General features: G+C 41.6%; 1 protein-coding gene across 3 annotated transcripts in view; it reads right to left on the minus strand.

Moving 5' to 3' along the window:
- Positions 1-16,403, minus strand: part of CRACD (capping protein inhibiting regulator of actin dynamics) — a 221,209-nt gene that overhangs the window by 94,887 nt on the left and 109,919 nt on the right. For 2 of the 3 annotated variants that reach the window (XM_034772261.1, XM_034772260.1), the window contains 2 exons: positions 13,669-13,752; positions 3,674-3,745 (listed from right to left, as the gene is read on the minus strand). In XM_034772261.1, the coding sequence (XP_034628152.1) occupies positions 3,674-3,745; positions 13,669-13,735 (139 nt within the window). In that variant the 5' untranslated portion in view covers positions 13,736-13,752. The remainder of the gene's footprint in view (positions 1-3,673; positions 3,746-13,668; positions 13,753-16,403) is intronic. The other variant, XM_034772262.1, reaches the window with a different exon arrangement.

The following is a 16,403-nucleotide window of genomic DNA, read 5'->3' on the forward strand; positions in this document are numbered from 1 at the left end:
AACGCCAACAGACACCGGTCATCAGCAGGCGGGATTGAACTGGGGACCTCTGGAGCTTAGTGCATGAGCCTCAACTTCATGAGCTAAGAGCCAACTGGCTGTTAGCTAAAGCTGTAGAGCAGATTAATTTTACTCTCTCTATGTGGTCTTGGTGCCACTAGATGGGACAGAACACCACATCCAGGAGGTATGTGGGTTACAACAACACTGCATGCAAATGCTAAAAATTGACGTTCAATACAAAAAGTGAGATGGGTGGAAATGAACAAGCTACTAAAAAGAAATGAACAATAGCAAAGGAATCCTTCTCAGCTGTGTGACTGGCTACTCTGGACAGATGAACACACCTCTCTTTTTCGTGCATTTTAAAGCTGAGGTACATCAAGCAGCAAATCCAGTTTGCAGCTGTTTGATACGGAGGAGGTCTTCCTCACACCACCACTTCGGAAAGATTTGTCAAGTTTGAACATCAAAACAACAGCTGTAGTCACCTTGCATTGTAGGCATTCATCTCAATCATGACTTGTAGAGGGGGGAAATTAACATTTTACTTTAATGAAAATTATTTCCAAAGAGAATGATCATTTCAATGCTCTTGTTTTCCCAGTTATTAACATCAGATTACTATGCCAGAGCTCATCAGATTTCATACTGCATTTTGGGGAAGACCCCTTGATGCTCTGCATAACTGCATTAGTCCTGATACTGTGAGAAAATGTCTGCAGTGTCAGTTATCTGAGGTAACAGTGCAAAGATGGTTACGGTATGAGTAAGGTAATGGAATATTTATCTGTAATGTAAGTTAAGCTCTTGCTTCCCTCACCCCTCCCTCTTTTTCTTTAAAAACAGGCTCCGTGATTATATGAAAGAATAAATGATGGCAGTCATCTTCAGTTGCTGGTCTGCAGCACCGGGTGGGAGAGAAGCATCATCTCTAATGTTTCTCACTACAAGGGGCTTTCCTCACTTTTGATTTAAACCAAACTTCCTCCCCCTTTTGAATCACACTAGATGTGTGTGTGGGGGGGGGAGGGTGTGTGTGTGTGTGTGTGTAAGGAATTTTGCCTTAAAAAGAGGCACAAACACCCCAGAAGCTCCTTGGTGTGCAGTCTGATCCCTTGGGTGTGCCTGGCCTGATGTGTGGGCTGTTGCAAAGCTGAAGGAAGAGGCACAGCTCCCACCTCCATCCATCTCTTCCCACTCTCTTTGGAAGGATGTGCAGCTATAGTGGTGACAAAAGGGAGCAGTCTCTGTGCTACTCCGAGTTTAGGGACCGAGACTGCTCATGTCCCTTGTGACCATCCGCACTTGGGAATTCAATAGGTTTTTAAACACCATTTTAAACAATCACGTTTGCCAGTGCAATGATGACCATGACCTTAAAGTGTAGACAAGGACAAGTCATGGTCAGCATGTTATTTGCGTAAGAACTTGGTTAGCAAGTGGCAGTATCACATACAGCAGTTCAAAACTGTAGCCAATTGGTTCATTTTATCATCCATTTATCATTTATTTGGTGTTATGGTCAACTCAAGTGCTATTTCATATATATATTCTATGTGTGCTAAATAGATGCAAGATGGGAAGGTCTGGAGCGACCAGAGACTGGATCAAGGAAGGTCTGGGGAATGGTAACAGTCAGGTTCTAACACCAACACCCATTCTGGACTAATGAAAGAGACGCAAGCCTGAGGCATTCAAAGGATGCTTCATGCCAGTTACCTGGGTTATATTTCAACAACAGAAGATTGCTCTATGTGGTAGTTCTATCTACCTTTCCACAAGAACTTCTACCCTTATACCACTCACAGGACTCAAAGTGTATGGGTCAGATGAGGGATGCAAACCCAATTTATGTCTCTCTCTCTATTAAAGTAGGAGGTACCTCAGGATATACATTTCCTACATCAGAAAAAGAGATGGTGACTCTCAGGATAATTAATCTATCCTTGAACGTGGTTCATGGCTGGCTGCCAGGTATCTGGCAGTTTTTATAGGAGATGTGATCCAATAATCTATGCCAAACGTGTGATATAAGATAAGACAATCATCATTTCAGTGGTAAGTTTGTAGCAAGTGCGTAATCACAAACCAAACCCTGGATTCAAACATTCCTAAGTCTGAGAAAGCTTGGATCTGGAATTTGCAGGTTAGGTCTGAGCTGAGTTCTTGGGAATCCAAGTGGAAAGAGGTCTCAGAGGAAATCTCAATACGTCCCATAACTAGTAATAGCTAACACTGTAATGTAAAGTCACACAACAAAAGGAAGGCAGTTTCCTTCCCACAATGCTAATGGCAAAGTTGTCTTGACTACGGAACAAGAGGAAACCTAAACAAGTCTGAAAATTTGACATGAGTAAATCCTTTCCTTTGTACTGAACGAACATACTGTACTCCCACACATATTCACAAAGGAAAAACTTCTTTATACTATAAGTCTGTTCTGTTTTTCTCAGTGAATTGCTAATCAAATGAGCATATGATCTATTAATATATTACAATACAGAGCTGGCCAGGTATTTCAAATAATTCAGATGTCAAATCATTTGTGTCTTCTTCCTAAATGATTTCCCTCCTAATGTTGTATGTCTGTCTCTCTCTCTCTTTCTGCTATCCTTTGAATGTATAATTAGACCTGGTTATATAACATGTTCAGTGCTCAAGCTCTCAATGCACTCACTCATTTGTTCTTTATTTCCCTGATGAAAGGTTTGACCTGACAGCTAGTTACAGTGGGATTTACTTCATTATTCCATATGGTAAAATGTGAGTTAAATAAAAATTCTTTTTCCCTCTGGTGGATTTTCAAGCATGCAGGCTCAGGTGAAGCTTCATCTAATCTAATGAAAACAGAGTGCTATTGTTTTACTTGCTTGTGAATCATTGTTCACGTACATCAGGAAAGCCTGAAATGTTATGCCATGTCCTTTATAATATAAAAACATTATCCATTGGCTTTTATTGAAAACAAATCTTGTTCATTTAAACAGCAGTTTGGTCAGAAAAAAATATTAGGAAAAAAGATAACACATTTAACGCAGCATTAGTGAATCATATAATGCCTAATAATTACACAGACACAAATCTAATACCATTGGTGCCTCTTCAGTTCATATAAATCAAGTTAATATTACATTTGTCAAATAATCCCTGCAAATCCCATGTAGCAGATAAAAACTATAGTTAGTATCATTCCATTTTTATCATTGAATATCAAGCGCAGTTAAGAGATGGTACCATTTGACAATACAGAAAAAGACAACAGAAAAATATAGATTATAGACAGGTATAGATTGCAGCTATGAAACAGAAATAATGAGGATTAAGATCTCCCATCAAGGTGAAGATAGCTCCCCCTGATGCTAGTTGCCTACAAAAATGCAAATAGAATAATGGAAGAACATGCCCTCTATTACTCTTGCATTTGGATTTGACTCTAGTTCATACACACACACACTTTTCTTTTTTTATTAAAGACCAGATGAAAATGAAGGAAAGCAACACATAAATTAGCAGCAGCTCAAATTTACAAACATGAAGCACAGCACACTATGCCTTCAATCAGCCATTTACTGGGAGTACTCACAGCTAAACCACAAAAAATTAACAACGCATGTTTGACTTACAGAACATTGTATGCTTCAGAATCCACAAAACCAGTTTGTGTACTTACAAGGTTTCTTAAACAAATTGATCATCCCTACAATTTCAGATGTAGTCAGAAAACCTCCAGACTTGATCTTCTCTGAGGAGGAAATAACAGAAGCATGAAATCACCAAGAAAACATGTTTTTAGTTTTTAGAGAGCTCTTAAGGACATATCGTAAAGTGAAAGGAAACTTTGTGGATGCAGACCTATGGATCAAGTTGTGCATGCACTCCTATATTTAGCTTTTATTTAACACTCCCTCAACTGCACTAAAGTCCTCATAAAGTAAAGGAGCTTCTAAAAGAAAATGCAAAAGGTAATTCTTAGCTGGTAAATCAGTGTGATTTAGTGAACCAATAATGGGATTAGGAGCCAAGAACTCCTAAATTCAAACCCTTTACTTGCCGCTCACTTGCTATGTGAAATGAGGTAAGTTGCTCAACCTCTCTGCTCCCAGTTTCCCCCTCTATAAAATTGAAAAATGACAACTTACCTTTTTATAGAAGTAAACAAAGTAAACAGCTGGCATGGTACTTTGAAAATATAACAACTGCTATATAAAGAGTCATTTTAAAAGGCAACAGATTAAAAATTAAATTATTTTACAATTAACATTTCCAACATCTATAGAAACCGTTATACATCAAGTTATCACCATGCAATCCACTCCCTAAGCTTAGTGAGAAACACTGTAGTTAGGTACTAATACTTTGAGAAAGGCTTACGTGGTACGAAATGGAGATGAGAAGTGAGTTAGGGCATGTCTACACTTAAAACGCTACAGTGGCACAGCGTGCCGCTGCAGCAGTGCCGCTGTAGCGCTTCAGTTTAGACACTACCTTTACCTCGCTGAGAGGTGATAGCTAGGTTGACAGAAGAATTCTTCCGTTGACCTAGTGCTGACTACACGGGGACTTAGGTTGGTTTAACAACGCTGCTGAGGGGTGTGAATTTTTCACACCTCTGACCAACGTAGTTAAACCAACCTAATTTTCTAGTGTAGACCAGGCCTTAGCAAGACCACACCATCTTCACAGAGGAAGTGAAAATAATGAGATTTCCTCTCTGGAAGTGAGAAAAGCTCAAATATCGAAAGAAGGCTTTACTAATCAGTTCTAGTCCCACATTTTGGTCACCAGCAAAAGCTCACTGAAATCAGTGGAACTCCTTCCATTTACTTCCATAGGCTTTGTATTGGGCCCTTAATGTATTACTCCACTGGCTACTACTTTACAGAAGTTTCAAACATCTATGACCTCCAGTCTTTGAGGGCAAGACTTTAAAAAATAGTAGTCAAAAGTTAGGCTCCTAGGTCCATATTTAGCACCTAAATAAGTGGCCAGGTTTTCAAAGTGCGGAGCATAGTAGCCTTGTGCTAGACAATCCTGAATTAAATTCTTTCTCCATTTCTTGTTATACTGTGATTCATAAACTGATGTCTTAGAAGTTTTGGAAAGATTCTTTTAAAAATTGGTGGCTAAAGTTAGCCTTTTAAATCCACTTATTTAGATTTTCAAACATAGATTTTCAAGCCTAGACTTAGGCACACATTTTTGAAAATCTTGACCTCAAAGACTTTAGATCCTATAGTTGATCTCTCTGCCCAGAACACATTTTGGTTAGTGGCAAAATTGTTCACAACTCTGCACTTGGAATTTTTGGTGTCATATATATCCTGATGAGATTGGATTTATAAGAAACCCAAATAGCTAATGGCTATCTTCTGGTTAGGGTGACAGAGATCCTGGCTCCTGCGTACCAGTGAAGGTGGTTCTTGGAAGGGATAAACAAATGTTTCTTAAAAGCACCTTAATTAAACCCATGGCACATTCAAAACAAGCTCTCATTTCTTGGATCATGATTTCTCTCTCTGGCCAAGTTAACACAGTTCAAATAACCAAACTATTATTATGGCAGCGTCTCAGAACCCCAATCACTGCTCAGGTACCTCAATACCACACAAACATAAGGACAGTTATATCCCAAAATACAGATGGACATACAAATGAGATGGAGGTGATAGGAGAGGAGGAGGAACAGGTAAAAGGAGAACTGGGAATAACATACCTATTTGCTCCCCCCCACCCTCTGCCTCTCAGGGCATTACCAAGAGTTTTACAGTATATTTATCAAAGGGGTAAATTTTATAATCAGTATGTTTCTTGTAAGACTCATTCTGTTAGTGAAACGGATAGATTCTTATGACATAAGAGGACTAGTCTGGTCTGAGTTTACTTTTATTTCTAATTTAAAAAGCGACTATCCAACTCCCCAAGTGTCTCTGACAAATTACATGAGCAGAACACAAATAATTTTAAACAGCAGCTTTTTCCTCATCAACAGAACCTGAACCCTTACAGTACAAACTCCTTTGTCCATGCAGGTCCAACCCCCATCAAAACCGTCCCTCCATAGTACCCTGCACCACAAATAGATGTGCCTTGCAGCATGCCCTAACAGTCAGAAAACCAAGACTATTTCAGACCACAAGGAATTTACACAGAACCGTGAACCCATCACAGAGAACACTACCACCAGCTCGAGTGCCTACACTGACAACTGTGGCAAAATTGCACAAGGAGAGAAGCAGTCTCTCAAGCCGCACCCCACCCCAGTCATGGGGTGCCCCACACCCCAGGCCCCCAGCCCCGGAGCACCGGGTGGTACGGTCCCAGAGCCCCCAGCCGCCCCAACTCCCAGGCCACAGGCCAGCCCATCCTAGCCCCAGCCCGCTTAGGGGAAGAGGAGCAGCCTGCTTGGGCTGGGGCCATGGGGCAAGCAGCGGGAAGCAGGAGGGGGCCTCGGGGAAGAGCGTAGGCAGGGCCATGCTTGGCTATTTGGGGAGGCGCAGCCTCTCCTGGCCTGCGATACCCGCTGCCCATGTAAGTGGGAACTGACTGATATCAAAACCTGACTGCTATTAAGTTTGTAAATAAAAACAGAACTATTTTTGTAAGAATTTGAAGAGGAATTGTATGTGTGTATGGGTAGTGCATACACATTATATCTTATATACACAATATCTATAGCTTGAACAGCTGCCAAAGCTCTACTGGCTAAGCCACATTGACATTTTACCTGAAATATTCAGAGCTACAAAAAAATGTATTACTGAGCTCTCCTGAAACAGTCCCTGAACATGGTCTGGAAGGATACTGGATATGGATCACACCAGCCCATGCCAACCACTAGATCCATGTGCAGAGGAAATGCACCACACAGATTTTTCCCTTCCCATGCAATTACATGGTTAGATTTAACCACTCTCACAACACTGTTTCCCTATCTTCAGAGGGTAGTTTATGGGTCTGTGGTCAATGCTAAAGGAAGCAGATGGAGACTGTGCAGTTTAGCGTCAGGACTAGGGAGGCTAAAATGGAAAGAAGATATCCACCTCCCCAGCCCTGCAGAGATTTCCTGGAAAAATTAATCCAGACAGAGCTCTATGCGTCCTCCGCAGCTGCAGCTTGTGCATGTCTCCGCCTCACACCCAGTGGGCGGCCATGAGTAGACTGTTGCCAATGGAACATGCTGCCAGGAACTGGACAAAGGACACTGCTAGAGGTCAATGTAGATGTGGAGACCCCTGCAGAACCATGAGAGCCCTGGGGATCTTCAAGGTTTCAGGGCAAAAATGTATTCAGGGTGGGCTTTTGGTGGGACTGATAATGGTAATAAAGTTAAGCATGTGCACTGGAGCCTTAGTTGGGAAACCCTGAGATAAGTTTCTAAAAATCAGGAATGCATTTAATAAATCATTCAGGCCTGGTTTCAGAGGAAGCAGCAGTGAGAAGTTCCATAATGTAACAATAAATTCACCCTTGAGAAGCTCCATTAGCTGTATTAATAATATTGATGACATCCTGAAATTTGTGCTCTCTTGACAGCATGGCTTACCTCACATTTTCATCTTGTCTTATTTTGGATACGAGGTGAGGTGAAGCCACTGGGACCATTAAGAGTGAGATATAATTCTAGCTAATTCTAGACATAGATCTTTAATTTTTGCTTCATCATAACAAAACAGACCACATGAGGTTTTTTTCTTTTCAATGTGCATTACCTTAGGTGTAAGGCACTGAACGCTGCTAATGCAATTTGATTTGACATGATCATTAAACCTTGAACTCAGGAAACATGACTGGTCAGCAAACTTGCCTGTTTAACAAAAAAAGCAAACAGCTCACCAATTCAGATAGACGCCACAACCTATATACAGTCAGTGAAAATATTTAAGTCAGTAAAACAAACCAAATCAAAAACACAGCTGCTGTAGACCAGTCTAAATTACTCCATTAGAAGCCAGGAAGTGTCAGGTCAGGTACTACTGATGCAAAAGACAGGACATGTTAATTAAACAGGGTGTGGCATAAGGGAATGGCAATGAGGCAACACAAAAGGATTCACACTTCCTCAAACAGCATAATTCTGTCTCTCCTCTCCTTTATAATTTAATATTTACCAGTTGAGATGGGTACACATAGCAAACTAATCAGGTAAATGTAAGAAAATGGGTGATCCAAGGGATTGTATAAGGGATTAGCAATGGGATATAAAGACATCCACTTCTAGGACACTGGTTTGAATCCAGCGCTTATTGGTAGTGACCAGGAGTTACACCATCCTATGCCTGTTCAGTCACTTATGTGAAATGAATTTGGTGGTCTTGGTCCAGTTCCTAGTGGGTAGGTGTCCACATCACAAAAATGACAGTCATACATGGAACTAAATGACATTCTCCTTGGCACATCAGCAGAGAGGCTCAGAACTGAATGGGCATAGAGAATAAACTGCACTTTCTCTCACCTCCAGATTTGTTCCTCCCAAGGATTAGGGTTGTGGGTAAGGAAAAGTGGGAAAACTTACACTGCTGCTGTCTGTGCTATACCTGTTCTGAGGGTAAACAGAAGTCTTCATTTGCCAGGGCTGTCAGTCCAACACCTTTCAAACAAATTAAATTCACACAAAGAGAGACACACACGAAGTGATCTTTGAAGGTGTGCCCCTAAGCTTGCCAGTGGAGAGAACAGTCTCTTCTTTTAATGATCATTCTTGTAATTCACCACCAATCGACTTCTTATTATGGGCACTTTACACAAAGACGACCGGGGCACCTATCCTTTCTTATCTCATTAAACCACAGACACCCTAGTCCATTACTGCTCATCTCAGATCTGATCAGATAAATTTCCACCAGATAGGTTCTATTCACCAACTTACATTGCCATGACTTTAACACTTTTTTCAATTCTAAATTTTTTAAATCAAAGTAATAGAAATCTAACCATTGCCAGCATTGAAAGTGCAAAGCTGAGACAGCCCTGCGGAAAGACAAAGGAATTGAGTAGGATAAGGCCACATCACATCTCAGTATACCATGAAGTTATTCTCTTCACTTGAACAATTTCATGGCAGTAATAATCATATATGGCAGTAATAATCACAGCACAAAATACCACACTGTTCACAATTTTAAAGAGACAGAACCATTTCTAATTCTTTGGTGAATAAAAATACCAGAGTTAATTGGTTCCTTCTAGCCTTCCACTGGCTCTGTAGCCAAACAAAAGTTAAGAGAAACTACAGCAAGGGTGACCTTCCATATTTCCCCAAGTATAAAGACCAGACACCCCTATTTTAGTACACAGCCCCTGGATCTTGGAAAGTTCCATGGTTTTATCCTGGTTCGAATACATCTTTTGGGACAGCGGATAACTTGTTTCTTGGCATTTATTGTGTTGCAGTGCTGAAAGCATATAAAGTGCTTCCTGTCATCAGGCAGATTTGCTCTTCCAATCCTCTGGCCTTCCATGTATCTGTAGCCTCTTCTCTATTTAGCAAGGTGCAGAAACAACGTTAGCTCCCGACTGAATGACTAAGACATGCAAAAGAGGGCTGCAATTCAGTGCTACAGCCTTATGGCAATGGCTCTAATTGGGAGGAGCATTCAGATGATGGAGGAGAAAAAATGCTGGGAGCTAAGAACAAAAAAAGTAAAACGTTAAGTAAGTTTAAAGAGAACTGATGAAGGATGAAAAGCTGACTGAGAGCAGAACAGAAAGGGAAGGAAAGAGAACACAAGGAAGCAAGAAGAGAAAATTGAGGGGCCTGAGAGTTTCAAAGGTGCAAGTCTGCATGGGACTAGTAATGTCTATGGAAGCCAAACCAATGAAAAATACTACCCTTCAAAAGTTGCAAAAAGGAGTTATCTGCAGCTTGTACACAGCACTAGTGCGGTTATACAGATTAGAACTATCTGCAGGTTTAGAAAATGTTTTATGTTTTTCATTTATAAATCTGGTTTCTCTTTCATTTGTGCAAATTTCACCCTCTACCCTTTACCATATCGTTGGTTACCAGCCTCATACAGGCATTATGAAGGCAACATGATTTTTCCAAAATACCTATCTGAAGCTGAAATAGAGTTAGGAAAAGCAGCCAAGATTGCCTAGTATTCACAGGTTTGTCCTGAAAGGAAGCTTAAGCTATGCCTACACTTCAAGCTGGAGGCATAATTTCCAGCTTCAGCAGGCACACTAGCTTTGATCGAGCTGGCACACTAAATATAGAAGTGAAGCTGCCATGGCATGAGTGGTGGGATGGCCTAGACTCCCCAAGTACAATCCTGCCTGGAATCTCAGGTACAGACACTCCCCAGGTGGCGCAAACCCAATTTACAGAAATCCAGACATACGGAAAAAGTTCCGTAAGCACCTTTTTTTTTTTTGGCATGTAATTGTCGGAGATACATTCCCGACTTACGCAAAACTCGACTTATGCAAGGCGTTCCGGAACGGAACGCTTGCATAAGTCGGGGAGCTCCTGTACTTATTCGGGCAGCTATTCCATCCTGATACTCATGCTGCCATCGCTACGCTTCTATTTTTAGCGCACAAACTCTGTCAAAGCTAGCACGCATATATCTACTCGCAGAAGGCGCCAACTCCATGGGTGCTCCAGGGCTGGAGCATCCACAGGGAAAAATTTGTGGGTGCTCTGCACCCACCGGCAGCCAAGCTCCCCCCTCCTCACCTTCTCCCTCCCCCCCGAGCGTGCCGCGGCTCCGCTCCTCCCGCTGCCTCCCAGCACTTCCCGCCCACTGCCTAACAGCTGTTTGGCTGTGCTTAGGATTTTCCGGGAGGGAGGGGGAGCAGTGGGGATGCGGCGCGCTCAGGAGAGGAGGCGGAGAAGAGGCAGGGCAGGGGCGAGGACTTGGTGGAAGGGGGTGGAGTGGGGGCGGGAAGGGGATGGGCAGAAAGGGGGTGGGGTGAGGGCAGTGCAGGGGTGAGAAGGGGTGGGGCAGGGGTAAGGGGGGGTCGAGTACCCACCGGGCAGAGGAGAAGTCGGTGCCTAGTTCTACCTGAGCTGGAAATTACATCTCCAGCTCAAAGCACAGATGTATCCTTAGAGGGGTAAAAGGGAGTGTACTAGCAACACAAACACACAAGTTTTGAACAAGGTGTGCATCCAGAAAGGGGCAGCTCATGACAGTCAGAAATGAAATTAATCTTTGTGATTAGTAGAGATAGGCCTGAGCAGCGCCATACCCAAACTGTTTAACTCTATGTTTGGCTGAATCAAATTCTAAACTTTTCCAAATGTGGATGTTGGACATTTGGATCTGATTTCAAACATTCCCAAAGTCCATAGTGATCCAGTTTGGCTCATCACAGAGAGTGGCACAAATTGCAAACTCTGATCCAATCCTAGATTAGCATTTGAAATATAGGTTCAAGCCCATCTCTCGTAACGGGGGATCATTTTTCTGCAACCGAGCATTTGATGCACATCTGTGATGCTAAACATGCTTTCTAACAGTTAAGAATTTGGTAACTACATTGTCTAGTTAATAATCCAAGATATAACACCTTGTACAATTTAGTGTAAATAATATTTAGGAAGCATGTGTTACATCTGTTAATAAACTAGATAAAGGGCAAAAATGTATTAAGAGGTTTGATGAAGTGCCTTGTGAAGAAACACAGCTGCTCATATACTAAGGTAACAGGGCCATATAACTATATTAGACAGACAGACATGAAGAATGAAAATGTGTGTAGCTTGGCCAAATGGTAATTAAGAAGGGATACAAGTACAGTATTTGAAACATGCAAACACCAAGATTGAAGAGGAATAGTTTACAGCTGCCCAGGAGCACATAACTAGGTATAGTGGAGTGAAATTATGCCAAGAAAAAATTTAGACTTATAATATGGGGAAGAGTTTCCCAACAAATGTGTTAGAACAGTAGAACAGATTTCTATGCGAAGAAGGGAAAGTTCATCTTGACAAAGCTGTCAGGATGTGTCCCTGGGAGCCCCCCACAATGCCAACTGGCAGAGGGCCCAGCATACTGTAACTCAGATCAAGCCTGATACACTCATTACCCCCAACATACTGTTGTCATAATATGGATCTAAAAGGTGTCATGTAAGGTATCATATGTAAACTGGTGACACGCTGGCCCTGAAAAAAAAAATCATCACTGTGAGAAGTATGTATGGCTAGTGTACAAAGAGTTATATATGCCTGCAGGAAATATGTTCTTAAAATGTGTTTGGGAAGCAGTGCATAAACCCAGCCTGCCCTAGATAAAAGGAATGTGTATTTACCTGTCTGACCAGCTTGATTATTGGCAGAGGGCAATGAAAGCACATTTACATATATGATAAACAAACAATCAAGTGGCAGTTTATTGAGCACACCGGGGGACAGAGTCTGCACCCTAGGAATCTTTCCTGGCTCTTGAGGCAGAGAAAATGGACTTTGGATAATATAAGGGGAACAAAAAGGCATTTTAGGGATCCATCACTTAGGGAACCATGTGAACAGTATTCTGTGAATGTTGGTTCCCCTGGCCTAGTGGGCTGGAGATGCTGGTAACTTGATGTGAGTAAGAAAACTGCTTAGGCAAAGAATGTAACTTGCTAAGATTAAGCTTTAATAGAAAATGTGTTTTATTTTGGTTTGTTTGTAACCAGACCTGTCTCTTTTTCTCTTGCTCAGTATCACTTAAATCTCTGATCTTTATGAATAAATTTATTCTTGTTTTATTACAAAGCATCTTGAGTGCTGTGTATTAGAGCGACTCTTCAGCTAGCCTAACTGGCTGATATGTGCTCCATCTTTTTGGAGGCAGCAAACTCAATAATTTCTGTGAGTGTACAGTGAGAGGGACTGGACAACACCGGCGGATGCTCTGGGGAACTGGGGTTCACTGATTGTTATGAGCAAGGCAAGGTTTAGACTGTCAGAGTCTTGAAGAGTTTGCTGGCAAGGCAGATCAGGATGTTGTGTCAGAGAGCTGACACATGGTTTAGCAGCAACAGAGCTCTCACTGTTGCTAACATAGAGGGGTAACACAGTGGCTGACAGTTCTTGGTGCCACAAACAGTGTGTTACACAGGAATATACTAAATGGAACAAACCCGCATTGAAATAAGGGTAACAAGATAATCTAATACAGTACTGCCTCTCCATCTCTAATTTCTAGAATTCTTTGATTCACGTGAGGCTAAATCTGAGCTGAATATTATATAAGCTCAACATAGAAGCCCATGTGAAATAATAAGATATAACTGCAACTTTATAAGAAAGGAAAGAAATATTGGACCAAATGCTTGCTGTCATTACCTAGTCTTTACGCAGAGAAAAGTCCCATGAGTTTTGCCTGAGAAAGGGCTATAGGATTTGGCCCATTAAAAATAAGAAAGAGCTGTTTTTTTTCAAAACAGCGGTTTACAATCACTAAGTACTTGCTAGCCCAAACTATGATATATCACTTTTATTTAAAATGGAAAATGTCAGGAGACCAGTCTGTGATAAATAAAACCTGGAAGACTGGTCACCACTAGAATCTCTCAGGCACAGCAAGTGCACAGATTATATAGGCAGCTTTACATTTCTTTTGCCCAGTTCATGAGGAAGAAAGAAGCTTCATACATAAACAAAATGAAAAAGAAAATGGATTCTGCCTCTTTAAGTTGCAATCAAAAGCACCAATTTATTTTTTACAGTACCTGAAGCATCAGTACCCAGTACCTCAGCCTGAACATTCTGTTTAGTGTCCCTTTCATCTGTAGCCATGGCTTTGTCAAATGTTACTGAAACAAAAAGTACAACACAGCAGATTTACATAACCAATGAATTTAGGAAGACAGGAATGCATAACTCAGCTCCACTCATTTTTTCTCTGTCCTCTTTACAATGAAATTTCTTATGTTTTAACATTATTTAGATACATATGCTAAAATATGCAATAAAATGCATTATCCAGTTTGACTATTAAATCTTCAGTAAAATATAAGAATTATAATTGCATTTAATAAGCTATGACCAACTGCACTCCAGTAAATTATACCTCCATCAAATTATGGAGCCCTGTAATGAGAAGGCTGTATGGTATTGAATGTGTTTGGATTTAATTTCAGAGTCTAGTTTATTAACCAAACTACAGTGTGAATACGTCTCTTTGGAAGTTCAGCTGTTCCCGGAGCTTTCACTTACAGAAGACTGTATGTTTTTCAGATTTTAAGTTCCACCAGGTGATAAAGAACTAATGTTACAGGTTCACTAGAGGAAGAGACATTTTGTTGCCTATATTAAGAATGCTATTCATACCAGTAGACTATACCTTCCAGAGCCAGCAGGATATTCATTATATAATTATGGGGTTTATCTTTTGTAAACATAGGTTCAAATTCAGATAACAGTTTAAAAGGTCTTGAAAAGCTATTGTAGAGAGAACTGCTTGTATGCTGTGTACCTGCTATCAAACTAAATCTCAATCTCCTAGAAATACTTTTTCCTCTCTTTTTTCAGGGTGGAGGAAAGGGGAGAGAAGGATGATATGGTGGGGGTGCGTTGCTTGACACGATGATGCATATACACAGTACGGGCACAGATAAGGCAATACTATAAGATATTATTTCTACTGGATACTGCATTAACACAAAGTACACCTTTTCAAGACCTGATTATGGGAAACAAAATTAACCGGTTGTCACTCTGAAGGGAAAATTCAGCTCTTGCTACTAGCCAGGATACAGATTTGGAGACATCTCTGCCCATTATAGGTACATTGTTGTATGCAGTGGGATGTTGTAGCCATGTTGGTCTCAGGATATTAGAGAGACAAGATGGGTGAGGCAATATCTTTTATCGGACCGACTTTTGTTGGCGAGAGAGAAAAACTTTCACTCTTACACAGAGCTTTACGCTGACCTGAAGAAGAGCTCTGCATAAGCTTGAAAGCCTGTCTCTCTCACCAACAGAAGTTGGTCCAATAAAAGATATTACCTCACCCACCTTGTCTCTCTATTGTAAATACAGAGAATCACAGAACTTCAAGGTAACTATAGACAGCAGTGAATATTAGGTAGAGATATACAAGACATTATGGGCCAAATTTTCAAACATAGTATACGTGCTTTAAGTTGCACCTACAAAATAGGCACATGGAAAATGAACGGAGTGAACCATTTGCATGTAACTATAATTTTTGCACATGTGTGTGTTCCATGTACTTTTATTTGCTGCAAGTGTGTGCATATAGTCTGCAGGTGCGGTGTATAAAATACATGTTTGAAAATGTAGCAATATTTCTGAGGTTCATTTTGGAAGCAATGTCCTAGAGTTTAACTCTCTCAGGCTTTATTTTAAAAATGTTGCAGTATTGTACAATTATGGCCTTCAGCACTGTAATAACACTACTGTAAGAAATACTGTTTTGCATCATTACCGTAGAATACTGCAGCATAATTTTATAAAGGTTTCTAATTACTATAGCAACATAAGCATACATAGGCTAGCACTGTACAGTAAGTGACCTGCTCAGCAATTAACAGGTTCTTATCCCTAAGAACTTGTAGCCTAATGGTAAAAGCAATACAGTACAATGAAGAGCTGAACACAAACAGAGCAGAATATGGTCATTCAAGGGAAAAAAAAAAAAAAAAAAAAAAAAAAAAAGGCTTCACAGAATATATGGTTTTAGAAGGTTTGTGAAATAGAGACAGAGAAGGCATTTTACATATGGTTACCAAGCAGATTTATAAAAGCAGCAAAGAGTCCTGTGGCACCTTATAGACTAACAGACATATTGGAGCATGAGCTTTCATGTGTGAAGTGGATATTCACCCACGAAAGCTCATGCTCCAATACGTCTGTTAGTCTATAAGGTGCCACAGGACTCTGCTGCTTTTACAGATCCAGACTAACACGGCTACCCCTTTGATACTGAAGTAGATTCATGAGACTTGTATAATGCCCTCTGCACTGCTTTGAAATGTACCCCACAGTGTCCTGTGACTACTTGCAGAGATAAACAGAAATGCATTACCAATACAGACACAAGATGAAAAGCTGCAGAGAGGGAGGTCACCACAGAGAATAGTGTTATATCTAGGGTTACCATATTTTGTGCCTCCAAATGGAGGACACTCCACAGCCCCCCGGCCCCGCCCCAGCCCCGCCCACACCCCCGCCCCAACTCCGCCTCCTCCCCAAAGTCTCCGCCCCCTCCCCTGCTTCCCGCGAATATTTGATTCGCGGGAAGCCTGTAGCAGGTAAGGGGCGGTGTGGGGGGAGGAGGCGCGGCCCAGGCTGGCCCCCCGGCGTTTCCAGCCTGGGTCGGCTCGGGCCCTGGGGTGCCGGCCCCGGCCGACCACCCCCGGCCCGCCCAGCACTGCCGGCCCCCGGCGGACCCCCCCCCCCCGGCTCCCGGCTCCCCGCGGGCTCGGCTCCCCGCTCCCCG

This window comes from Trachemys scripta, chromosome 5, assembly GCF_013100865.1.
Source record: "Trachemys scripta elegans isolate TJP31775 chromosome 5, CAS_Tse_1.0, whole genome shotgun sequence".
In the NCBI taxonomy this organism is placed as follows: domain Eukaryota; kingdom Metazoa; phylum Chordata; order Testudines; family Emydidae; genus Trachemys; species Trachemys scripta.